The sequence below is a fragment of the Pleurodeles waltl genome, chromosome 3_1 (genome assembly GCF_031143425.1).
Source record: "Pleurodeles waltl isolate 20211129_DDA chromosome 3_1, aPleWal1.hap1.20221129, whole genome shotgun sequence".
NCBI lineage: Eukaryota > Metazoa > Chordata > Amphibia > Caudata > Salamandridae > Pleurodeles > Pleurodeles waltl.
In genome coordinates this window covers 1,995,580,827-1,995,608,555 of record NC_090440.1, presented here as the reverse complement: position 1 = coordinate 1,995,608,555, position 27,729 = coordinate 1,995,580,827, and the positions used below count along the sequence as shown (strand labels likewise).

At 45.0% G+C, this 27,729-nt stretch overlaps 1 protein-coding gene across 2 annotated transcripts in view; it reads right to left on the bottom strand.

Annotated features, from left to right (window-relative positions):
- Positions 1-27,729, bottom strand: part of CLTC (clathrin heavy chain) — a 723,592-nt gene that overhangs the window by 359,918 nt on the left and 335,945 nt on the right. For both annotated transcript variants that reach the window (XM_069226425.1, XM_069226426.1), the window contains exon 14: positions 16,915-17,078. In XM_069226425.1, the coding sequence (XP_069082526.1) occupies positions 16,915-17,078 (164 nt within the window). The remainder of the gene's footprint in view (positions 1-16,914; positions 17,079-27,729) is intronic.

The following is a 27,729-nucleotide window of genomic DNA, read 5'->3' as shown; positions in this document are numbered from 1 at the left end:
AGCCTGGGACTCAAAGCGCTTGAGCACTGAATCGGCTTTGTCTGCCTTGAAAAGCCAGGCGTCCTCCAACAAGTGTGGCGCTTCAAGGCCACCGATGATGCAACTGATCTACCCAGTGAGTCAGTTGTATCCAATCCACATTGTATTGTGAACTTGGCTGCATCTCTCCCATCAGCAACAGCTTGTGAGAGAGTGACCTGGGCCTCCTACAGGACCTGTGGCAGCACCTGTGCAACCGTGTCCCAGGAAGTATGGGTTTAACGGGCCAAATGACATGCAGTGTTCCCAGCTCGGACTCCCCCTCCTGGGTAGAGTTTTTTGGACTTTGCCGGTCCCCAATACTTTGCAAAGGCCTCTTCTGCTCCGGTTTGCATTTTGCCAGTGCTTGTTGGTGAACTTGCTGGTAACAAATCCTCCTGCAATCCAGCGACCGTCAAGGGACAACTCGTAGGTGACTCCTGGGATCTCCTGCAGCTCCTAGACACCTCAGCTAGACTTCTTCCACTGACTTGCAGGAATGTCACCTTCGGGGGGGTGGGCATTGCCACCTTGACCACCTGAGAACCTCCAAGGGTGCAGGACTCTCCTTCCTTTGCAGGTCCTCCACATCTGGAATCCATCCCTGGGTTCCACGGGTTTCATCCAGTCTTCGGAGAGAGTCCCTTCTGCTCTCTGCATCTGGGTCCCTGGTGTAGGTATTTCTGTCTTCTGGGTATCCTGGGGTAGGGACACTCCAATTGTTCTCTTGCCTGCTGGTTTCCTCGGGGTCCACTGGGAAGGGTCCTGAGTTCAACAAACGCCAACAACTACTCTCTGTGTTAGCCTATGTACTGGTGTGTCTAACTGCCCCCAGCTAACCACCACACTTACTTTGGCTGGAGTCACTCTTTCACATTCCACTTTTTTAATATAGGGTTTGGCCCTCCCCTAAGGCCCTGCATATTTCTATGCTATTTACGATGGATATTTCATTTGTATATTGTATGTATTATTTCTAAAGGGAGATATACCAATATCAGTTTAGTAGTAGTGCTGCAATAAAGTATCCTTTATTTTTGCAACACTTGTGTGGTCCTTTTTTGTCTGACTACTGTGGTATTGCAAGTGCTTTACATTCTTCCTGAATAAGCTTTAGCTGCTTGCCTCAGCAACTCCTAAAGAGATTCTACCACCTGGAAACCTATTCACTATCACCAAGGGTTGCCGGGACTCAGTATAGGGTGCCACACCATAGGTGTACACCATCAACTAAGCCCGCCTCCTACAACATCCAGTCCACAAAGACTCTACCCAGCCACATTTGTGGCATAACACCATATAGGGCATCCCACTCCAGTCATTTTGAAGGCCTTCTCAATCAACAGGATCAGGACATTCACCAGCCGCCTCACGTTGAATGCAGTAGTTCATCCTGGAATAAAGGCCGCTTGGTCAGGGTGAATTAATTCTGTCATGAGTGGGAGCGGTCTATTGACTAAGATTGTGTTCATAATTTTATAACTGATATTTAGTATTGAGAGCGGCGGCTAGGCCTTGAAATCTGTTGCTGCTCTTCCAGGTTTCAGTAGGGGCCTCCCTGTTGGTTTGCGGTAGACTGCCAGAGATTCCAGAGGCCTAATAAACGACAGCCAGTTTAGGGGCGAGCTACGCAACATAGGTGGCATAGAACTCAGCAGGGAATTAGTTAGATCCTGGAGTTTTATCTCTCACAAATCCCTTAATCACTCCTAGGATTTCAGGCAGGGAGATGTCTGCACCCAGGCCATCAGCCTCCTCGGCTGTAAGGTGCAGAAGGGCAACTGTTGTATAGAATTCCTGCAAAACTGCCTCATGTCCTACTCGTGTAAAAGTCCTGGTAAAACTGCGTGAAAATAAGTTATTAATGTCAGTGTGGGAGTAGAGAGCATCTCCTGTAGGAGAAGTTAACTCTACTATGGTCATTCCTCTTCTAGTGGGTTTGGCTACCATGCCAATAATCATCTGATGCGGTTGCGCTCTGCGTGAGACCTCTCCGCGGTGGCCCTATAGTCAAAAGATCGAAGGGGCTCAATATGAGCTACAACTCGTTCTTTGGCTTTTAACAGCGCTTGGTGTAATTCCTGGTGACCACGGTGTTGCATTTCTGCACCCGGGAGTGTTTTCTCAGCTTCAGTGAACTCTCGGAGCAGCAGTTTCCGGACACCCAACGACTAAGCACAGATTTAAATGCATTCCACTCCACATGGAGGCAGTTACAGTGTTATCATCAAAGAAAGCCTCTATGTTTTCCCTAATTGCTTCCTTAAACAACAAGTCTTCTAATGATTCAGGCTTTAACCTAAAGGTGGGACTCTAGGAAGGCAGCTGAAGGAAAGTGCCCCTTTTGGCATGGCTACCCCCTCACTTTTTGCCTAATACTGATGAGGACTTGACCGGGTGTGCCGGGATCCTACTAACCAGGCCCCAGCACCAGTGTTATTTCCCAAAACCATCCCATTACTTCCACAAGTGGCATACCCCTGGCACACAGTTAAGTCCCTTGTAAAAGGTACCTATGTTACCAAGGGCCCTGTGGTCAGGGAAGGTCCCCAGGGCTGCAGCATGCATAATGCCACCCTGGGGGATCCCTCACCAAGCACATGCACACTGTCTTTGCATCTTGTGTGTGCTGGTGTGGAGAAAAAGACAACGTTGATATGGCACCCCTCTCAGGGTGCCATGCCCACAAACCACTGCCTATGGCAAAGGTAAGTCACCCCTCTAGCAGGTCTGTGCCAGCCTGCCGCTTCCAGACGAGTTTCTAACCACATGGGGTAAGAGCCTTTGTGCGCTCTGTGGCCATAATCAAAGCCTGCACTGTGTGGAGGTGCTTCACACCTCCACCCTGCAAGAACTGTAACACCTGGCGGTAATCCTCAAAGTCTCAGGTCTCTTGTTACAGTGCCCCAGGGCACTCCTGCTAGTGGAGATGCCGCACCCAGGACAAAGTCCACTTTTGGCAGCAAGTCTGGCACGAAAATTAGGGAAAACAAGGAGTGACCAACTCATTGGGAGGACAAGGACCAATAAGGTTAGGACTGTGTACCCCTCCCAAAGGGAGTGGACACAGGAAGGGTGTAGCCACCCTCAGGGACATTAGCCATTGGCTACTGCCCTCTGACTGTGTCACAACCCTAATATATAAGGGCTCCCCTGAACCCAGCTTGTCAGTGTCCTGGGTACCTCAAAAGGAAAGAACAAAGAAGGAATGCTACGCTGATCCCCAGCAGAGAAGACTAAAGATGCAAACTGACTTGGCCCAAGCCCCACCGATCTGTCTCAAGCTTCTAAAGCCCTGCTAAAAGAAGGCAACACATCCTGCAGGACCAGCAACCTCTGAAAAGCCTCAAGAGGACTGCCTTCACTCCAGAGGACGAAGAACTCCTGTGGAGAGCAGCCCAGTCCAAGAAGAAACTCCATCCAAGGACTCCAGAGCCTCCCTGGATCCACAAGTCCTGTTCACTCTGCGCCCGACACCCATGGCCCAAGTCCAGGAGGCCCAACCGACTAGAGCTGGTCCCCAGGCAATTCTGAGCAAGTGTCCACCCCTAGGTTGACACATGCTGTCCAACGAGAACGCCTGCCGTCTGCATCCAGATGACTGCCCCGACCACAATAGAATTGGACAAAGATTTCCGACGCCAAAAAGTACCCCTGGACCCACAGCCAACTGGCCTTGGGGAATTGGACCTTTGGTGCAACAACATCCAGCAGGTGGCTTCTCCTTGTCCAGCCTTTGGTTTTCTGGAACCGACCCTCCTGGACTTCACCTGCAGCATCTTTGTGACCCCCCCAGGGCCTCCTTAAGAAAGCATTGGGAGCCCAACGCTGTGTTTGCACGCTGCACCCGGTCGCCCCTGCGCCACTGAGGGAGTGTGTTTGGTGCTGACCTGTTCCCACCCCAGTGCTCCTCTAAACCCCCCAGGTCTGCCCTCCAAAGACACAGGTACTTACCTGCAAGCAGGCCTGGTTCCGAGTGCCCCCCGTTTCCACAGGAGCCCATGTTAAATCAACCTCAACTTTGACCTCTGCACCCGGCTGGCCCGTGTTGCTGGTGGTGGGTGTTTGGGGTTAATTTGAACACCAACCTGTGGACATCCTCAGACCCGGAGATTGGAACTGTAAGTCTTGTACTTACCTTGAAACTATGCTAACTCCTATGCCAGCGCAGATATAACAGGAGAGGGTTATGATCTGAGATGGTGCGGGTGAGAAATTTCACATATTGGAATGTACATCGTTCAAGCAGAGGAAAACCAACAAGGCTTAGGTGTTAAGGGGAGAAGAAGGAATTGCCTCGGCTTTAGGGGATTCTACAGTGTTAGGAGTTCGCAAGGTTCCAGCTCCCCTGCCAGTCTACGAACGCTCGGACTGAACAATGGGTAGGGGAGTCGTGCAGTGGGGGATAGAAACCATCAAGTCTGGGGTCAGCAATGCAGTTAAAATCCCTGCCAACTATAGCGGTTTGGGTTAAGAAAGAGGCTAGATGAGCAGACAGTCTCACCAGGAATGCACTTTGATCTACATTGGATCCATAGATATTCACTATGTTAATGTCCCTCCCGTGAAGTCTACCAGCAACTGCCACATATCCACCCTCCAGGTCAACTACAGATTTGATATGCTGGAACGGAATCACTGCTCTAACCTAAATTAGTACTCCTCTAGCAAAGACAGAAAATGATGTATAGAATATGTGCCCTCTCCACCGATGCTGGAGAGCCACCCGCCTCTGGCTGTTAAGTGTGTCTCCTGAAGAAGGGCAATGTGGATCCCCCACCTATTTATATAGGAGAATAACGTATAGCGTTTAGACACTGTATGGATGCCCAGGATGCTCCAGGAAATTAGCCTGCAAGCTGCAGGGTTCGCCATGATCGCAAGATGTGTAGTCCTACCTGGTATCCCCCCCTGTTGTGGTGGCCAGTAGTCCCTAAGGATTACACATACCCACAGGGTCAACAGGTCCAGTAACAGATTCCGACCCTGAGGTTCCCATAGTATAGAAAGTCAGACAGTCAAAGAAAACAACACCCAACTCCCACACCCAAGGACAAGAAAGTAGGACCCCCTACCATCCAAACTTTAGTTCAAAGCTAAACACATAGGGTGTTTCTATAGAGTGCAGTACAACCAAGCCTAAGGCCAGCCGCCAAAGTACCCATCTGACAGATGATCAAGACAAATACCGAGGTGTGGCGGAGTATCATGGTATTACAGTAACAATCACAAAGAAGCCATCAGGGAAGCAACAAAGCCCCCACCCCAACCCACAGTCCAAACCCCCTCCCTCAGTTTTCTGGGTGGAGAGGATGGTCCAGAGCGGGAACCGCGCAGATGCCTCTGCATCCACCACTGTCTTTCCTGCTGCTCCTCCATTACAGTCAGAGTTATTGCTTTGCTCAAGGTTCTTTACTGGTGGAAGCGCAGGCGGTGCCCTGCCAGTTTTGCCTGGGGTTGTCCAGTAGGCCCAGCCCGAGGCACTTGATCTATCCAGGACCATGTTTCTTGTGGTGAGTGGAAGAACTTAGTACCCTCAGGGGTTACCACTCAGGTGAGCAGGGAACTGCATTGACTATGGGATTCCACGTTATCACAGCTTTTTCTTTGTTTGTACAAAGGCTGTACTTCGAGGGACAAATCCAGGAAAATCATCACTCTACTGTTCTGTATGTGAGAGTCCCCCTCCCCTCTGCAGGCTTGCCTCTGGGTGTAGTCACAGTTCTTGTTGTAGAGCAGATGCACCACTAGTAATCTTCGAGGGGTCCCCGAGACAGGGTCTCGATGGTACTCTATGGGCCTGATCCAGACCAAAAAATGTAGATACGCCCTACAGGGCCAGTGCAGAGTCATCTCTCCAAGTATGTCACATCATATCACTATCCTCAATATTCTTGGGGAGGCCCACAATGTTGTTGCGGCTCGTCTATTTTCCATGTCTTCTGCCCAAGCCTCCAGGATTTTCAGTTGTGATCCATTGTAGTGAGTTGACGGTATTCAGTGTAAAGGGTATGTTGGCGAGGTCCCTCTCTGCAGCTGTAACTAGTTTGGCGAGGAGATGATGATTGTCTTTCAAGAGCCCCCAATCAGTACTAAGGTGTCTTTTTTTGTTTTGTTTCAAGGGCCTTAAGCGAGGCAGTTATGGTCTGCAATATATCCTGTAATGTGGGGCTCATGTAAGGACTCCTACGACTGATCAATCAACATCCACTTTCAGAGCGTTTCCTGCCTCTGGCTGGGAGTGTTTTTACCCATGGTGGTCAGACAGGTCTGAGCGTCACCAAAGTCAAAATTGCCTCACAATTTGTACAACTGCTCCTGTGGAGTCTCTGCAGGACACAGGGGGTCATGACACACAGGGATGTGTTGCTACGGGCTTAGTTTCCATGCAGGATGAGCTTGGATGGGGACTGGAGTTCTCGGACTCACCTCCTACTCCATTCACTACTGGCCATGCCTAATCCACCCATCCCCTTACTTCCCTCCCTCCCTCCCTCTGCCCCATCCCCTCACCCCACCCCCCCAAACATTCCTCAGGACAACCACAGGCCCGGACTTTTGGAAACAGGCAGTAGTCATGCTACCTTAGAGCCTACTGCTGATTACAATTTTCTCAGAAATGATACCCTGTTTCTCTGTTGGCTTACAAAATGAACACTGTGGAACAAAAGTCAACTGCCCAGCTATATAGAAGTAATAATTGGGTATGGATACATCCATAAGTTCCTTTCCAACATATCGGACACCTGATAGATCCAGCTAGCATATTTGTCCTGTTCACTGGCCATCTTGGCTGCAGAGACAACCCTGGGGAGCACATACGCACCAAACATGGACAAGGTGGATTTCCTGAGGTGACACTGCCCCCCCATCCCCCCTTCCCCCCAATTAATAGGTTCTATTGTATTAGGAGGGGACTTTAATTGCACTGTGGACCCTGTCTTCAACCGTTCTAACCCCAACACAACACCCCAGACCTGTGGGACACGCCAATTGTTAAAATGGCCTGTATGTTTTTTGACTGGCAGGTGAGGTGGGATTTAGTGGACTCACAATGTTCAAACCACCCAAGGGAACAGGGTATTCTGTTTTCTCACTAATCCACAACTTGCACATATGGCTATATGCATTGTTATGCACACCGTAAATACACACAGCTTAGTCTGTTCGACAGATTACCTTGCCAGAATCATATTTTACCATAACCCACTGCTGACGGGCTTGGGATGGGGGAGCATTAATTTGGCAGTTTCCTGCCCTCCTGGGGGAATACTGGCCTTATGTTTAGGCCAATCTGTCCCCAGATAGAATAAAATAGTACTAGACACCTGTAGGAGGCTGGCCTGGTTTGTAGTGGGTACCTAGGGTTCTTGCACCTTATACCAGGTCTAGTTATCCCTTATTAGTGAAATGTAGGCAGTGTCTAGAAGCCAGGCTGTCTAGAGGTAGCTATAGGTGCAGCAGCCAAGGCTGAACTAGGAGACATGCAAACCTCTTGCAATACCACTGTAGTGTCACAGTACTTACACACAAGAAAGACAATACTCCGTGTACTACAAATAAAGGTACTTTATTTTAGTGACACAAGGCCAAACATATCTTAGAGGCTGCATACCCTTAGGAGGTAAGTTTTATACATAAAATAAATACTAGGAACCAAAATCAGGTAAGTAAACAGTCATAGAATAGTGCAAATAGTGAAAATCGCCATAAGTTACAATGGGCCTGAGGGAACACAAACCATATACTAAAATAGTGGAATGCAAATGTCAGTTTCAGTTTCTCACCTAGGCAAGAGTAGTGTGTAGAGGAGTGCTGGGGGTGTAAGAAAACACCAAAGGTAAGTAAAGTACCCCAGCCCAGAGACAAGGAAAGCAGGAGTAAAGTACAGCAAGTTTCCTCAGAATACACTAGAACTCGTGATAAAGAATTAAGCGAAAACCACGCAAGACTGCAAGACACCAACAATAGATTGCTGGACCTGAAGACCTGCGGAGAGCGGAGACCAATAACAAGAACAGCTGCAGAGTCCAGGAGTAACAGGAGCCCCTGCTAACCCGGATGAAGGTGCAAAAGTGGATTCTCCAGTTGGAAGATTAAGTCAGAAATGCACCAAAGATGACAGCTGTGGGTCTCAACTCGGAATAAGGAGACATAGGGGGCTCTCAGCACTTTGGAGAGCCCTCAGAAGACCAGGAAGCACCCACAGGAGTCCCAGGACACGGGACAAAGGAGTCATAAATCGCAGTCGTCGCAGCACTACACAAAGGGATTCCACGCCACAGGAGAACAACTCAGGGAGCTGAGCGTCGCAGGACAGAGTGCTGGAGACCTGGGCTACTCTGTGCAAGAAAGATTCCATGGAGAAGTGCACAGAAGCCCTCGGAGCTGCAAAACACGTGGTGCACAGGGGTACTGTCTGGCTCGGGAAGGCAAGCTCTTACCTCCACCAAATTTGGACAGTTGGACCTTTGGACAGTCTGGGTCACTTCGGTCCACCACCTATGCTCCAGGATCCACGCTCATCGTCAGGAGAGGGGACCCAGAGTACCAGTCATTGCTACAGAGAGGTGCCTGCTGAAGCAGTGAAGTGACTGTCACTTCACAGGAGATTCCTTCGGTCCTTCTGGTGCAGTATAAAGACAGGTAGTCCTTGGAGCGTGCACAACCTGGAAACTGTTGCAGTTGCTGGCAGGAGCTGAAGTTACAGAGTTGCAGTAGCCTTCTTGGATACTTTGTTGCTGTTGTAGAGTTCCTGGAGCAGGTTTGAGGTCGATTCAACGGTAGAAGGTGAAGCAGAGGTTGCAGAGAATTCCTGCTGTAGTCTTGCAAAACCGAATCTGAGGAAACACCCAGAGCAGAGACCCTAAATGGCACAGAGGGGGATTTGTCACCTAACCAGGTAAGCACCTATCAGGAGGGGTCTCTGATGCCACCTGCTGGCACTGGCCACTCAGGTGCTCCCAGAGATCCCTGACCATCCTGAAAACAAGATGGCAGAACCCAGGGACACTTTGGAGGGGCTTTGGGCACCACCCATGGGGTGGTGATGGACAGGGGAGTGGTCACTCCCCTTTCCTTTGTCCAGTTTGACTCCAGAGCAGGGACAGGGGGTCCCTGAACTGGTGTAGACTGGCTTATGCAAGAATGGCACCATTTGTGCCCTTCAAAGCATTTCCAGAGGCTCTGGGAGGATACCCCTCCCATGCCTGTAACACCTATTTCCAAAGGGAGAAGGTGTAACATCCCTGTCCCAAAGGAAATGCATTGTTCTGCCTTCCGGGGATTGAGCTGTTCAACCCCCAGGATGGCAAAAACCTGTGAGGTGGCAGCAGCTGGGGCTGCAGTGGAAACCTCAGAGAGCTGGTTTGGCAGTACTGGGGGTCCACGGTGGAGCCCCCAGGGAGCATGGAATTGCCCCCCCAATACCAGAATCAGATTGGGGGTACAATTTCTCAATCTTAGGCCCCTCACATGGCCATATTCAGGGTTACCATTGTGGAGCTACATATATGTATTGACATATCTAGTGCACACTTATAATGGTGTCCCCACACTCAAAGTCCGGGAACTGGGGCCTGGACAACGTGGGGGCATCTCTGCTAATGCAGGGGTGCCCTCACACACAGGTACTATGCATCTAGCCTTCAGGGTCTGAGGGTTAGATATATAGGTAAGTTATAAGTGACCTGGTACAGTGAAAAACGGCTGTGAAATAGTGCTTCCACTATTTCACTCAGGCTGCAATGGCAGTCCTGAAGCAGTGTTTGTAGGAGCTCCTTATGGGCGGCAAAAGAAATGCTGCAGCCTATAAGGATCTCCTGGAACCCCTGAGTACCTAGGTACCATATACTAGGGACTTACAGGGGGGATCCAGTATGCCAATCTGGAGTGAAATATGTAGTCACTAGACTATAGTGACAAATTTGGAAACTGAGCGAGCATAAGCACTGAAGTTCTGATTAGCAGGTCTACAGTGACACAGTCAATCATACTGACAACACAGTTAAACATACTGACATGTAGGCCACAAACCATAAGCGCTGGGGTCCTGACTAGCAGGATCCCAGTGACACAGTCAAAACAAACTGCTAATCAGGCAGAAACTGGGAGTAACCTGCCAAGAAAGATGGTACTTTCCTACAACACCAGGGATATAGCTATTACACTTGCTGGGGTGCAGCCCCTTCGGCAAGGGTCACTCCCCAATTTGGGGATTATTTTGGCCGTTTCCTTCCCCCCCTGGCGATAGATTGGCCTTATTTTTAGGTGGAATTTTTACAAAGGAGAGTTTGGCTAACTCCCAGGATCACTGCACTTGAAATGGTGAAGAGCTACACTTTTTGGGCTTCGGTAGGCTGCCACCTGGAAAAACCTACCAGACCTAGACAGTTTGGAAAACTAGACATCTGTGAGACACCATTTTCTTACCCACAAGGTCCTGCATCTCTGTATTCAACCAACGTCAATAGGAGGCCCCATTCTATGGCTTCCATTGTCCTTAGTTTGATTAGTTCCCGTCACTGGCACTAGGCCTGCCATTGTAAGGCCTGTGTGTGCAGTTTCACTGTCATTTCGACTTCGCATTTAAAACTACTTACCAAGCCTTAAACTCCCCTTCTTCTACACACAGCGCACCCCTAAGGGAGGCCTTAGGTAACCCATAGGGCAGGGTGCTATGTAGGTAAAAGGCAGGGCATGTACTATGTGTTTTACATGTCCGGGTAGTGAAAAACTCCTAAAGTCATTTTCCACAGTTGTGAGGCCTCCTCCTCTCAGACTAGCATTAGGACTACCCTCATAACTTTTGAGTGGTAGAGTATGATCTGGAAGGAGCGGCCTTGCCATGCTTAGTATTGCCAGAATGGTAATAGAAAATCCTGCTTACTGGTGAAAGTTGGATTTAACCCCTTCTGTGCCAGGGACGTAATGGTTATGTCCACCGGCACAGTGCTCCTGTGCCGAGGACATAACCATCACATCCTCGGCCTGGAGCTCGGAGGGAGCATTTCTCTTCCGATCATGGTCATGGTGATAGGGGCCTGAGAGGCTTCAAAGGGAAAGAAAGGAATTTCCTTCCCTTTGAAGTCTCTCAGCGCATTTCAGAAGCCGGATCTTGAAGCGATCCAGCTTCTGAAATGCCCACCAGACACCAGGGATTTGTTGTATAAAGGAAATTGGCATCAGGGGAGCGACCCCTTGGGCAAGGGTTGCTCCCCAGGGGGGCACATTTTTCCAAGGCCTCCCCCCCCCCCCCCAAGCCTATTATGTCGATCAGCCTCTAGGCGCCAGTGATCATTTTTGGGGGGGGGGGGGAATAGGGGGTTGTTTTTTTTTTTTTTTTTTTTTTTTTTTTTAAAGAGGTGGGGAGCGACCTCTTAGACAAGGGTCGCTCCCCTGGGGGGCAAATTGTATTTAGACCATTTCTGCCCCCCTTGGGAGCAGATCGGCTGATTTTTGTGAGGCCAATTTGCCCCCAAGAGGGGCAGAAACCACTAGGCACCGGGGGCTTTTTTTTTTTTGTGCCAATTTCACGCAAGGGGAGCGACCCCTTAGCAAGGCACCAGGGACCATTTATTTGTATTTTTTTTTTTTTTTTAAGTCGTGGGGGGGGGGGGGGGGGGGGGGGGTAGAAAGCACTTAGGCACCAGGGATTGGTGTGTGTGTTTTTCTTTAGGGGGGCAGCCCCTTGGGTAAGTGTTGCTCCCCATGGGGGCACATTACTGTTGGACATATCTGCCCCCAGATTGGCCTATTTTTTGGAAGAAGGTCTACTAGATGCCAGGGAATGAAAAAGAGAAAAAATAGTGGGGTGCTGGCTATCAACCATTATGTGCCTGGTTATGCCCCCACCCCAACTGAAGGGGGTAACAGTCTTTCAGCTCTCCCCCGCACACTAAAACATCTTATCCCACAGCAAGCAAGACGACATTTGATTCTTTTGGGTTTTGGTTTTACATTTGGGCCATGAGAGCTTGGCTAACTCTCAAAATCGTACCACTTGGAATGGTGAGGGCTGCACTTTATGGACTTTGGGATGCTGCCATGTAGAAAAATCCACAAGACCTAGACATCTGAAAACTAAACATCTGGGTGATTCCAGGGTGGTGTGTTTCACATGCACCCTGCACCATTCTTACCCACAAGGCCCTTCAAACCTCCAACTTTGCTGGAAATCACACATTTTTCCCACATTTTTGTGATGGAACCTTCCGGAATCTGCAGGAATCCACAAAATCGCTACCACCCAGCCTTGTCTCATCTATTATACTGATAAAAATTATTCTGCTGCACTTGTCAGCCTAAACATTTTTTTTTTTCCAAACTGCCCTTTTGGACCCGCTTTGGTACCCCCTCTATTTCAACATGTTTTTGGCTCATTCCTGTCACAAGCACTTGGCCCACCTACACAAGTGAGGTATCATTTTTACCGGGAAGCTGAGGGGAACTTTGGGTGGTAGGAAATTTGTGGCTCCTCTCTGATTCCAGAACTTTCTGTCACCGAAATGAGAGGAAAAATTTGTCCCGGTGCAGTGATCCCACACAGAAATGTGGGAAAATTAGATTTTTTAGCTAAATTTGAGGGTTCTGGGTAAGAAAACATTGGGGGATCCACGCAAGTCACACCTCCCTGGACTTCCTCAGGTGTCTAGTTTTCAGAAATGTCTGGGTTTGGTAGGTTTCCCTAGATGGCTGCTGAGCCCAGGACCAAAAACGCAGGTGGCGCCCCGAGCAACAACAGGTAGTTTTGTATTTGATAATTTTGATGTGTCCAGATAGTGTTTTGGGGCATTTCCTTTTGTGGGCAGTAGGCCTACCCACAAAAGTGAGGTACCATTTTTATTGGGAGACTTGGGGGAACACTGGGTGGAAGGAAATTTGTGGCTCCTCTCTGATTCCAGAACTTTCGGTCACCGAAATGAGTAAAAAGTGATTTTTTTAAACCAAATTTTGAGGTTGACAAAGGATTCTAGGTAACAGAACCTGGTCAGAGCCCTACAAGTCACCCCATCTTGGATTCCCCAAGGTGTCTGGTTTTCAAAACTGTGCTAGACTGAGCTAGAGGCCAAAATCCACAGCTAGGCACTTTGCAAAAAAACAGCTCTGTTTTCTTTGGGAAAATGTGATGTGTCCATGTTGTGTTTTGGGGCATATCCTGTCGCGGGCGCTTGGCCTAACCACACAAGTGAGGTACCATTTTTATCAGGAGACTTGGGGGAACACAGAATAGCAAAACAAGTGTGATTGTCTCTACATTTTTTACTTCCAAATGTAAGACGATGTGTAAAAAAGACGTCTTGAGAAATGCCCTGTAATTCACATGCTAGTATGGGCATCCCGGAATTCAGAGATGTGCAAATAACCACTGCTTCTCAACACCTTATCTTGTGGACATTTTGGAAATACAAAGGTTTTCTTGATACCTATTTTTCACTTTTTATATTTCAGCAAATTAATTGCTGTATACCCGGTATTGAATGAAAACCCATTGCAAGGTGCAGCTCATTTATTGGCTCTGGGTACCCTAGGGTTCTTAGTGAACCTACAAGCCCTATATATCCCCGCACCCAGAAGAATCCAGCAGACGTAACTGTATATTGCTTTCAAAAATATGACATCACAGGAAAAAGTTACAGAGTAAAACGTGGAGAAAAATGGCTGTTTTTTTCACCTCAATTTCAATATTATTTTATTTCAGCTGTTATTTTCTGTAGGAACCACTTGTAGGATCTACACAAATGACCTCTTGCTAAATTCAGAATTTTGTCTACTTTCCAGAAATATTTAGCTTTCTGGGATCCAGCACTGGTTTCTCACCCATTTCTGTCACTAACTGGAAGGAGGCTGAAAGCACAAAAAATAGTAAAAATGGGGTATGTCCCAGTAAAATGTCAAAATTGTGTTGAAAAATGGGGTTTTCTAATCCAGGTCTGCGTGTTCCTGAAAGCTGGGGAGATAGTGATTTTACCACCGCAAACCCTTTGTTGAGGCCATTTTCAGGGAAAAAACCATAAGCCTTCTTCTGTAGCCCTTTTTTTCAATTCTTAAAAAAAAAAAAAAAAAAAAATAAAGACATTTACACTGTATTTTGGCTAATTTCTTGGTCTCCTTCAGGGGAACCCACAAAATCTGGGTACCTCTAGAATCCCTAGCATGTTGGGGAAAACTAGACGCAAATTTGGCATGGGTAGCTTATGTGTGGAGAAAAAGTTATGAGGGCCTAAGTGCGAACTGCCCCAAATAGCCAAAAAAATGGCTTGGCACAGGAGGGGAAAGGGCATGACAGCGAAGGGGTTAATATTGCTATTTTAGAAATGCCACTTTAAGAAAGTACGCATTTCTCTGCACTTACTGCCATCTGTGCCTTACAGCCTGTCTCCAATCCACGTCTAGTCTGTGCTGGTTGACAGTTCGCCCTTGTGCATTTCACCCAGACAACCATAAACACAGGACGCTCAGTCACATCTGATCTGCAGTCATCTACATACTGAATAGGTCTCCCTAATCAGGAAGGGTGGAGTGGTTCTTTCTTACATTTCAAAGGCCAGTGGCCTGCCCTCATACAAAGGACTGCTAACCCCCTCACGGGGATCCTAGCAGACAGAACTGGGCTGAAAGGGGAACTTGTGCACTTCCAAACCACTCTTTGGCTATATAAACTGGGTCTCTGACCCCACCAAATCAGACACTTCTGGACCTACACCTGGACTCTGTCAGAGAAATTGTCTGGCTGCCCAAAGGACTGATCCGGACTGCTTTGCTGAAGGACTGTTTTCCTGCTTATTGCCCTGCTGCCTGGCGCTCCTGTCTTTGCTGGAAGGACTCTGCCCTTCGCCAGTAGGGCTTTCCAAGGGCTTGGATTGAGCGTGCCTCCTGTTTGACGTCTTAGGGCCAACAATGACTTCACCTCTTTAAGAAAATCCTTGTGCGTCGGAAATCGTCACAAAGCCTGCATTGCTGCTGGGAAATCTCCACACTACTGACTGGAATGATGCAGCACTGACTTCATGATGAGAAATTTGACGCAGCGCCTGCCTTACGACGGAAACTTCAACACGCATCACCTACCAGGTTGATGCAGAACCTGCTCCTTCTACCAGTGCGTCAAGGATTTTCAACGCATCGTCCCTTGGCATCAAAATATCCCCACATCGCAGTGAGGAACCAAGACTGCGTGCTTGAAAAACAACACAACCCCATGCAGCGTGGAAAGAAATAAAACAGTCTGTGCCACGCCAGACAATTCGACCCAACAACTTATTTTCCACACATCTCCTCCTCTGCGGTCTCCGTGCGTCATTTTTTACGCATCCCAGGTACTGTTTGTTATAAAGAAACTATTAATTTCTAAGGATTGAGACTCTTTTAAACCTTTTAAAAGGGATATTTCAAATTGGGCTTATTCGATCTTTGTCATTCTTATCTTATTTTATTCAGATAAATATTACCTATTTTTCTATACCTGTGTGATGTATTTTTGTGGTGTTTTCACTGTGTTGCTATATGAATTATTGCACAAATACTTTACACATTGCCTTCTAAGTCTGACTTCTCAGTGCCAAGCTACCAGAGAGTGGGGCGGACAATTTGGATTGTTTTGTGGCTTACCCTGACTAGGATTGTGGTCCCTACCTGGACAAAGGTGCACACCTCTGCCAACTAGAGACTTCCATTTCTAACACTAAGAAATGCTCTCTCTTCCTTCTCCAAAGACTGTTGTCCAGTCCCTAACTGCCCCTCTCCTGGACTACAGGAAATCACTCTACCTGGATATCCATGCACACAATTTTCAGCTTAAAAGTAATTCAAAAGTCTGCTGCTTTTCTTACTTTTAATCTTTTGACCTGACCCCCTGTATATCTGTATCATAATTCTCAGGAAAGTACACTGGGTCCCTATTCACAAACATTCACTCTTTAAATCTGTATGCTCAGATCATCAGGCCCTCAAAAATACTAGAAGCATCTAACTTAGTATTAAGTTTCCCTCGTAACATTCTTTCACACACTCTCCACTCTGCTACAGCCAACAATGTGGCGCCATAAAGCATCAAATGCAGCTGCACTGGCAGCCACTTGGCTACAAGACATTGGAATTCTCTTCCTCTTTACATTCTGAATATCTCTGATTCCCGTTCTGAATACCTCAGATTCCCTTTTCAAGGGAAAATTAGAAAACTAAGCTTTTTCAATTGGACCAGTCCCACCCGCTACAACCTCTTCTTTTGAGCACCAGGACATTCTCCTTGGGAACAAACCTGAATTCATTCATTTGAGTTGTACAGTAAGTTTCTTTGCTATTGTTCTGAGATAGATCACCTGCTTTCTCTAGAGCTAAGAGTGTCCATGATGAGTACAACTGTAAAAATACAAACTAAACTAATAAGATGGGAAGAGATTACTACAAGTCTGTATATGACTCTTTTGGGCCTATCTTAAAGTAGTGTGCAGACTCACACTCTGGGATAAACACTAAGTGCTGGGTAAGAGTAGAAGGAAAAGTGTTAAGTACACACATCACACAGTCATGCACAACATGCCTTTCAGTGATAATGGCCAGAATTCACAAAATGTTAGCTAAATGTTAAAATAAACGTGGCCCTTATAAAACTATTACCTGCCAGGAAAGGGTATAAACAGGGAGGGAACATTTGTGAGTTTTACTAGGAGAATTAGATATCTTATTGGCTTTGCAATTAGAGAATGCACAGCAGCAGGCTCCAAAATACTGAAGGATATCCTTTGAAACTTCTGTAAACATGCATGATATAATCACCAATTTGTGATCTTATCATGCCAAAAAGCACGTAAACACTGTTGAAATGTATATTGTGTAAGTCATACCAGCAACCACCATATACCAGTAGCACGCTTTCACTGCTGCCTAAATTTTTACCTTCAGGAAATTCTTCACACGCTCAGGATCGTAGCAATTGCTTTCTCTGCAAATACGTTCCACCTCCTTAATTTGTCCGGTCTTGCAGGCAGCTTGGATGTATTTAAAGTGTACATCAGGGTCCTGGCTGAAGTTTACAATGGATCCCAAGAAATAAAACAGACCTAAAACAGAGGAAATCAAAATAATGAGACCTAAATCAATAGTTCTCATGAAACTCATTTTGACAAGTAAATGCTGCTAACAATTTCTATAAGAAACACAAGGACATTTAAATTATAAATACATGTTACCTTTGGTAATTCTCTTTGTGAACGATACTGTTATCTAATCAGACTTCAGTCTTCTGAATCTTCCCAAGTACCAAACTGGATCGGGAAAATCTTGCAATAGCTTTTGCGTGCTTGTAGGTGGTTAAATTGGCCTCTGTTGTGACTGTGTTCCCCCACTGGACATGATGACAGCGTAGCATATAGGCACCCAACTGCGCGTTGGCCTCAGTTATCTCCTACTCTAGTCCATGGTTTCAGCTGCAGAGCATGACAGACAAGCTAGTTTGCACTGACAGTGTGCAAATGCTAACAAGGAACCTTGTTATCATGAGTGAAAGTAATTCTGAAAGAACCGGAGGGGGGATGTGGCTGTGAGGAATCTTGCAGAATATACAACAGACAGAGCATTACCAAAAGTAAGCAACGTATTCTCATCACAACTACTTCTAACTGCGGATTTCTCACCATATGAATCAATATCAAATCAATAACCCCTGTTAGAGGCGGGACTTAGAAGCAGGTTTAAGGAGTGGACTTATTCCAGGTAGTCCTGAAACACCATGGTGGCAAAATGACCACCCTTTTCCCTACCCTCACCCCCTAGCTTACTTGAGAATCAAAGGTCGACCCAAAAGCGGCCTCCGTTCTCCAGAAATACTGGTGCTGAAGTGGAGAGGAGTGATCCTCGACAACTGGTTGAGCCTTAGTTAGTTATGCTCCACAATGGGTCTGCCTTATGTTGTGGCATGAAAATCAGGGAACTCTAGGCAAAGGTGGACCAGAATCCAGGACATGCACTGAAACTGGGTTCAGCTGGAGGAGTGATTGGCAAGGCTTGCAGTAAAGTAGTATGGGACTTGCGAGGTTTGTGTGGCCAGAATGCATCCCAGAGAGTAAAGAAATAAAACGTCAAGATCTACAGCATTACCTCCTTGAAAGCCTCAACCTGCAGCAGTCAATGATGGCCTGGCAAACTCTGGGGGCACCAGTTCCGGATTTGGAATTGAGCCTAAAGAAGGTGAAGCCGGCATCTGGCTTCTCGATCCATGCTGGCAGTTCATCGAATGGTTGCAAACCGTTTTCACCTGGGTATTCTACTTTGGCTTTCACTTACCAAGCCACACAATCTGGATGGAGAGTAGAAGTTTCTGGTGTTCAGCAATGTTGAGGTTTGGCTTCTCATTTCCTATTGGCCATAGGATGCACCTAGGATCATTTGTCATAATGCTTAAACTAATGTCTGGTGCAGAGGTACCACAAGCAGAAGTCAGAGGATCTGTGACCGACATCTGCTTTCAAAGTGTGCAAAACGTTTTGAATTCTGTTGTTTTTGGAATATCCCTGCACAATTTCTAAAGAATTATAAATCACAAACTTTGAGCAAGAGCAAAATTTGTAGATGTGGAGCACTAGATCAACGAAGGGCACAGAAAAAAAGAGGAACTGACATCACATGCAACAATGTCACCTCTATGCAGCTCCATGCCAACATGTCCATAAGTTGGTTAGAGCAGCATGAGCTACCGGGGTCTAGGAGCTAAAGTACGTTTCGGAACTCAATCTGCAGCCAGGAGAGGAATCTGGTTAAAGGTGCCTGTCAGAACGAGTAATCCTACATCATGTTAACTATTTTCATTGCAAACTTTATGTGTAAATGCTGTGCTGGTGATCTATGCATCTTTTGCACAATACTGTGACTAAATTGCCAGACACACACCATTTAAAATATAGAGTGATATGGATAGTAAATTTAACAAGTTCAAGGACACTTGAGGACTCAGTGACCTTCGGGAAGATAACTGGCAACGCAAAGAAAATAAAAAAAATTTCCCCCCTAATCGCCTTTAATCTGCCAATCGTTCAAAAACATTCTAGACTATGTACCACAAAAAAAACAGACTAGCTGATAGACATGCTAGATGGTCAACTAGCCAACAGACAGAAGAGGATGGCATTTGTAAGAAAGATGGAAATTGCTCTAATCTCGGATAAAGTGCAAGCTTTTGATGCTATGATTCAAGGTTTTTGAAAGTCTTCACAGATTGAAAAGTTAGAATACCTTATTTTGAGAGTTCAAGATTATTCTTAAACTCTAACACCACTGGTAAAGGATTACTACATTTTTGATATAGACTACTTTGAATTATGCACAGGTTTATCCTCTGTATCCTAAAAATAATGACCCTCACTTACACTGAACATTATAGGCAGAAAAATAAGCTATCAAATACACTGATATTGCCCAGATAAGGTAATGATGATGTGTAGAAACAAAGGGACTACCTAAATTTCCTTTAAAGTAAGTTTATTCCCGTCTGTCTGTCTGTCTGTCTGTCTGTCTCTATACATACACACACATCTTGCAGTTAGGACCTAGTTTTCACAGGAATAGCATTTTTGTTCTTCTCATAACTGGTGCAATTTCAAAAATCTTCAAATACTTTTCAAAACTAGCTTGCCAGTCACTTCAGCTGCTGTCTAGAAGGTTTCATGGCGATCTATCAAGTGGGAGCAGAGGGGGAAAAAATAAGGGTGGTCCCAAAGCACATTTTCCCAATGCTATTTCCCATAGGGATTTTAGACACAACTGGCAGAAAGCTAAATCCTTTTAAAACTTTGGTGTAAATATCTGTTCAGTAGTTTTGGAGTTATTAAAGTGAAAATATATATGTATATCTAGAGAGACGATCCAGTGCATCCGAGCTACGTGGCAACAGCAATGTAGTGATTTGATAACCGCAATCTGAGGGGAAGGTTGAGGCTCTCAATTTGTGCAACGAGACTCCTTTCCTGGGGGAGGGGGCAAATCGCATTTAGAAGTAATAGAAGGGGTCAGGGTAGGGGTCCCCGGAACCAAGTGGACCGATGGTGGGGTTTGTGAAGGGCCCCTTGAGAACAAAACAAATTGTCCAAATATTTTTTTTTGAGCAAAAGGATCCAGACCCCATCTAAATAACGCATACATCCATTCACAGACCCACAAACCTACTTCACACACACCCACCCACCACACCCATAAAGTCACTTGCACACCCACAAAACCACAGGCTCACAGCCACTCACAAACACTCACACCCCCATACAGCCACTCGCATGCCCACTAGACCTACAAAACTGCTCACACCCACTCAGACCCAGACAGCCACCCATATGCACTCGCACACCCACTTACACACTCAAACCACACACCCACCCAGACCCACACATGCACGCCCACTCAGACTCACAAAACCACTCAGACCTGCACAGCCATTCAAACTCACTCACAGACCCAAATAACCACCCAAACACCCACTCACACACACACACCCCACTCTGACTCTGAAAACCACTCACACCCACTCAGACCCACATGGCCACACATCCACTCACACAACCACTCAAACCTCCACTCATGCACCCATAAAGCCACTCACACAGCCACACACCCATAGTCACTCATACAGCCAATCTCAGACCCACAAAACCATTCCCACACAGCCACTAACAAGCCCATATAGCCACTCACATACACACACACACACACACACACACACTGCCCTTCACACAGCCACTCCCACACTTCTAGAAATTACAATAGCATATGTTTGAATTAAATGTGTTCTTGTTTCAATATTGAATGTGTGCTTTTGGGTGGGATCAAATCCACTGATTCATAAAATTAATTTGAAGAAATACATGCTGCATTGGGTTTATAGAAGGACTACATAAGTTCCCTTACCTTAATTTTTAGTTTTAAATTGTATAATAAGAGTGAATGTGTGAATAAAATGTATTTATAAACTTGTGAAAATGTATATTAGTAAACTGACCTTCTTGGTCAAATTGCAGTACAATTTAAATTAAAACTGGGAACCTCACTTAAAATACAAATGTTACAGGGACATTAAAGTTAGGAAGTAGCATTGAAAAACAGTAGGAATTCACTGAAAAAGCCAAAGGTTACAGGGACATTATGGTTAGGTTCAGATTGTACACACAAAACCATAGCAACCCAGCTGTTATATTTACCTGAGCTAATTATAACTTACGTCCCCCATAATGTACTGCTTATGACCTCACATTACATCACTTATTTTTACCCCTTCTATTGATAGTCCCTACAGAGACTTCCAACGCCCACAGTAATAACTTGGCAAGCTTCTTCCAAAAGAAGATCATTGACATCTACTCCTCCTTTCCTTCCACTCCCGGTCACGAAATAGATCGAAATCCTCATAAGGATCCCTCAAGTTCTGATGGTCTCACTTTCTTTTTTTCAGCCTGTGACCGAGGCTCTTGTCACCAACTACCTGCATATTATAAAATCAGGACCCCCCCAGACCCCGCTCCACCCCATATATTAGCTTTGGCTTCTAACATAATCTCTCCATATTGGAAAATATTTTAAATCAATCCTTAAGTTCTGGTTTGATACCTCAGCCTTTGAAACATGCTGTTGTCAAACCTCTATTGAAAAAGCCTAAACTCGACCCTATGCAGCTGAACAACTATAGACCTATTGCCCTTCTCCCTATTTTGTGTAAGATAATGGAAAAGCACATCAATAGTCAGCTAACAAGCTTTCTTGAAGATCATGAACTCCTGCAGCCCTCTCAAATGGGATTTAGCTCTACTAGCTGTTATGGAAAATGCCCGCCAAATACTAGATTGTGGCAGACATCTTATAAGATCTCAGTGCCGCATCTGACATTGTAGATCAAAACATCCTTTTTCAAAGACTCTTTGCCATAGGAATAGAAGGCATTGCTTTGAGTTGGTTCTCCTCGTTTTTGAAAGACAGAACCTTTCAAGTCCTTGATTGCTCGTTTTACTCCAGCACGTTCTCCCTTACTTGCGGTGCTCCACAGGGCTCCTCGTTGAGCCCTACTCTTTTTAATATCTACCTTTCTCCCCTGGCCAAAATTGTGGAACCTCACTACCTTTCCTTGATTTCATATGCTGATGATACTCAGTTAGTAGTGTCACTTATAAATTCTGGAAATACTGCTCAATCGAATCTCTCATCCGGTTTGGCGGACGTAGCTAAATGGATGTCAGAGTCTAAACTCAAACTTAACGATGACAAGTCGGAAGTAATGATCATTGGGAACTACACCCTCTTCAATTCCCTGGCATCATTCTTGGACGACTTCAAATATCTTCCGCCCCATGAAGATAATATAAAGAGCTTAGTCTTCTGGCTAGACCCTCCCTTCACGATGGACCATCAATCCAAAAAGCTTGCCGCATCTTGCCTCGCCCTATTGAGAACTTTGAGGAAAATCCTTAATTTCTTATCTTCTCTGGCCAGAAGACTCCTAGTTCAAGCCTTAATATTGTCTAGCTTAGACTATGGCAATTCCCTTTTTCTCAGTTCTCCTGGCTATGTAATAAGGAGACTGCAGATTGTGCAAAATGCTGCCGCACGATTACTTAAAAACACTCCTAGACATATATTGGCCAAACCCGCATTACTTTCTCTTCACTGTAATCTAATCATGACACGGCCAGTAAAATCATCCAGCAATGTAAACTTTAATATACTTCATAAAATACCACATTTGTTTAAAGTAAGAAAAGGAGACAAGTGAGAGATGTACAGCAGAGAGCTCACAGTAACCTTAACTACTACACTCAGTTATGATTCAGGATAGAGTTCTGAGCGGATAGTCCTGTCTCTTCTAGACCACTACTCCAAACACTAATGGCCAAAGTAAGACATCTAACCTTATAGGCTAGTCTGTCGCAAACCACACCACCACCATTTGTCAGGAAAGAGGTTTTAGTGCAGATGCCATTTTTCCACAAACCATTACAACACACCCAGTAGAGAGGTCTTAGTGGACATGTCACTGTCACAAACCAATAGTAAAATTATTCTTTGTCCTGGAGGAAAGTGTCAGCAGAGAGTTCACACTGTTGCAAACCACTACTACAATGAGCCATCACCCTAGAGAAAGGACTCAGTGAACAGGTGACTTTATTGCAAACTACTACTACACTTATTCGTCACAAAGAATAGAAGTATAAGCAAAGTGGTCGGTACGTCAAAACACAACTATACTTAGCCATCACTCTGGGGGGAAATCTCAACGAACAACTTAAAGACTGTTGCAAAGCACTACCATACACATACATCAAGCAGGGGACAGTGTCACAGTAGAGGCTAGTTAACTCAAATAGTACACTTGCTTTAAAAACGGGATTATAGTTCAGATGATGTATATGAGAAATAATAACACTCGGGAGCACAGAAATAATAGTAATTTAACTAATAGCAGTAACTCAGTATATATCTTCCAGTGTCAGAAGCTTTTATGAAACACTAACTCACTGTATGATGTCATCGTTGGTGCCATAAGTGATACCACCGACCATGGCATGACTGATGTAATATGTCATAAGCAGTGCACTAACGAGGCATAAGTTCTAGTTACCTCCGGTAACTGCTGAATTTCTATTGTTTTGTGTGTGCAAAGTCTGAACCTAACTAACCTCCCTGCATCTTTTAATTTTTACAGTGAATATATATATATATATGTATCCAAAATATTTATATATTATATACAGGGATGTGGAATTCCTACCATCCGACGCCGGGGACAGTTTTCATGTTTATTTTGTCCTTGGGACAAAGTGGGCCCAACCGCCTGCAGCACAAACCCATTGGCTGCTAGTTTACAGAGAAGGGAACTGTCTATAAGTTGAGGTAATGGGTCCATAACTTAATGCTAATCAAACTTGTATTTATGGTTCAGTAACGAAAAGCCTTCATTATTAGGGTGAGCGCTGTAAATATAAGTTTTTAGGTCAGGCTGCACTACTGACAGTGGTTCAAGTAAAAAAAAAAAAAAATATGAAAAAAAATGCACACACATTTGATAAGTAAGTATATTGCTCCCAGAATGCTCAGATTAGATGCAAATATTTGCAGAAGCTTGTAAGCAAGAATGATGACTGCCTGAAAAAAAAATATATATATTCAGAAACAAATGTAGGGGGAAAAAAAAAAACGATTCGCTACTATGAAACTTTAGGTGCTATTTCTGAAGCGTCATTTAGTAAAATGTATTGATGCATTCTAGTATTGGCAAAAAATATTCCTAATGGAAAATTAGTGTAGCCATTTTCAACAAGATTATGGGACGCATGAAAATAAACAAGCACTGGCATAGCCAACCGATCCGACTTTAATATTATTATTTTTTTGTCAATGCTTGTCTTGTTTTGACATGGAAACCTAGAAAATATTTGTGAACTGTATTTTAGCACGTGCAAAACTGCATGTGTAGATGTGCTCAGGTGAATATCTATTGAGCGTTTACAAGTTCACTTTCCCACCAACCACTTTTTTCCAAACCCTGGAAGAACTTTCTTCTGCGATTGTCAAGAGTACATTTCCAACCTTTCTCATTATAGGAAAAGATTAAAGAGCTGGTGAAAATCCTTAAAACATGCAAGTTAGTAGGTTTGATGACTCAAAGGTATTCCAGCTATTGAACTATTGCTTACTGCTGCCTCCTGTCCCGGTATGTAGATCTGCGGAAAGGTGGCAAAATAAGTACATTGTTATAGTACGGATTGAAATCGCAAGTATTCAAGCCCTACTATAGTAGTAGCCCTGGCATAATCAGCGAGGCTATTATAAGAGCTCTTACATAATGAGATTGCTGCCATAACTTGTCAACACACTACATGACACCAAAGAGACAAGTAGATTTTTTGGACCGGACAAGTAGATTTAAGAAGCAACCTGCCCCATGGACAACTAGATATTTAATTAAATTCCACACCCCTGTATATAACCAAATTACAGCATCAGCAATAGTGCCTGTGTTTAAACATGGAATGTTTCAGTTTCCAGTGCAAAACTTTTTCAAGTGCCTACAACCCTGGTTGCAGGAAATTGAATTATCTGGTGTGAGCAAGTATCCACATTAGAGGAGAATGTCACCACCTGCTAGATGTCACACTAAAACAAAATTAAGTAGTGCTCACTGGTAACGTGACAAACCAGGCGAGCTTCAATTAAAAGCAATATGTAAAACATTTAAGCAATGCATATGCAGTAGAAAAAGTCACAAACAACTATATTCTGCAAACAATTTTAAAAGAGAAATACTTTGTTGGTAAAATAAAATAAGACCAAAAAGACAGATCCAATAAGGGAAACTAGAGATATTAATTTTTAAAGATTTAAGTGAAATTAGTGCCAAAACGCACAAGGAGCCAATAAAAGTCTATGGAGAAGGTAGATTGGGACCTAGATGAGATTAGAGGCTGACTATGAAGGAGCCCTGATTAGATCCAAGTGGATTGGCCCTGGTGAAAGTCAGAAACAAAAAGATTTTCAAAGTCCTACTGTAAAAAATAAACTGTTATTTCTTTGAAGAAAACACCTCCCAGCAGGGAGAATTCTGAAATTGTAGCCACCACTGGGGAACTGTCAGTGGGATACTTGCCGCAGGTTGGTCTCACTAACGCTCTGGAGCTTTTGAGTTTTTTGGCAGAACATTTTTTAAGTCCCAAAACAGAGGGAGACTTCATCAGTTTTTCATAGATGTTGAAGCCTTTTGGAGGGGTGGGGGATACATTTGAAACTGTACTCAATGTTATGGAACTGCCAGTCAAGTACTTGTTGTCACTGGTTAGATGGAAATTGTAGGAAAAAGGTCTCGCAGTTTTGTGTCCATGTGACCACACCAAGGTTAGCCAAATGACTTCTAGTCCTGGGTGCAAGGGAGCGCAGCCCGGTTCTTCAGAGCTCCTCACTGGTCACAGACTGCAGATCCAGTCCTCTTCTGTTTTTCTGCAAGTCTAGAAACGTTCTGAGGGAGACTGGGTGAGGGTCCAACATTAGGTTCACTAGGCTGTAGGTCAGGGCAGACTCATGGGCACTCCGTAAACAATGGGGCTCAAATTACCTGGGACAAATACACCCATTTTCAGTAGTTCCAGTCTACCTTACTGCAGACAATTCCACAGTACCCACACTCTCAAAATCCCATATGGGGAAGCCCTTCTCCCACTTGTGCAGCTTTTGTGACCACCCAAAGGTGTGGCCAGGGTAAAGTGCAGTGCCCTCAGTTTTGACTCAAAATCTGGTCCAGGGGTAGCTTTCCTCCCATGGGGTTTAGTGCAAGTCTAGGTAGGGGGGACAAACTAGGGGGTTCCAAGTGTCACCTAACATTTGCTTGTGACAGGGTAGTCCGCTTGAAGTTAAGTTCCAGGGACCAGCCCAGCAGGTCTTACTGCCAGGGGAAGAAATCGCCTCCTCACTTCCAGGCCAGTTCCTGCCCTAGGAGAAGTTTTCACACCTCCTTTACAGCTGATTCAGATCGAGCGAGCACCAGCTGGGCAGTTGCTGGAGATATAATGCAAATAAGCCTCCAGCAGCTTCAGACACAGGGTGACATGCCATTTCAAATGCCATGTGTGTTTGACCCTTAAATATAATGCACCCTACTCCTTGTGGGAAACAAGGTGTGCGTGTGGGCCACTAATTTAATATTTAAGATTAGGTTTCCCTGCCTGTCAAAAGGGTGATTTTGACAGGTTGGTACAATGTGGTTCAAGCTGTTGTTGTCAAGCTTCACAGGGTGACCAGAAGCCATCGTTTCATAGCCAGTGTAGAGGATGGCACCATAGGAACAGCAGTCGGAAATGGCATTTCATTTTCCATGCCATGGATGCACTTTAGGTGTCAGAGTACATATGTGCTGGACAGTGGATACCAGTGTTCCAGTTGATGGTTACCAGCAGGTAAATCCAAGTGGTCACTTTGTAACACTGGTGCAGAATGAATAATCTAAACAAAATGTGACAGTGGATCGGCATATCTGGAAAAATTTCAGTATTGAGTTTCATGAAGACCTTTACCAGAGTTTTTAGGTTGGGTTGGGAGAAAGCAAGGTTACATTTTTCACTTTAACTCCCATAAGGAGTTTGCTTTCGCACACAAGAAAAACTGCAGAACGTTATTATACCAAACGTGGACTGAATCTAAAACCTTACTTAGAATAGGTCCTTTGAGTGGTGTGGCATAAATCAGTTTAGTGGTTTTTGAGTTATTTGTATTAAAAAAGTGTGTCAGCCGGGCCCCAAAGAGTTAATTGGAAAGGGCCTGGAACCTTGAAACAGCCTATGTTAATAAATTGGAAAAATAAATCCTATGAAAGAGGAGGATACTCTGTTAGTCTATTACAAGTTGTCAGCCACTGAAACTTTCACCTTGAGAAGTAAGCACAGAGGAAATTACCAAAGGGCCCTACATTTTCTTTTTACATTTCTGGAATAGATTTGCTGGAACCTGGGCTTGAGGTATGAATTATATTAAAAACCAGGAATAACTTTTTAGTAAATCAAAAAACGATAATTTCAGCTTTTTATTTATTTGTTTCCCAAAATTCATATGCTATCCAGACCCACATCAGTAAACTGACTGTAGCAGCATAGGGAATCTAACTGAAAAACTGATTCATTTTTATTGACCAATTTCTCATGCCTCATGTCCCTAATTTACACTATTATTTTTAAAGAAGCTACTGATTTTGTTAATAAG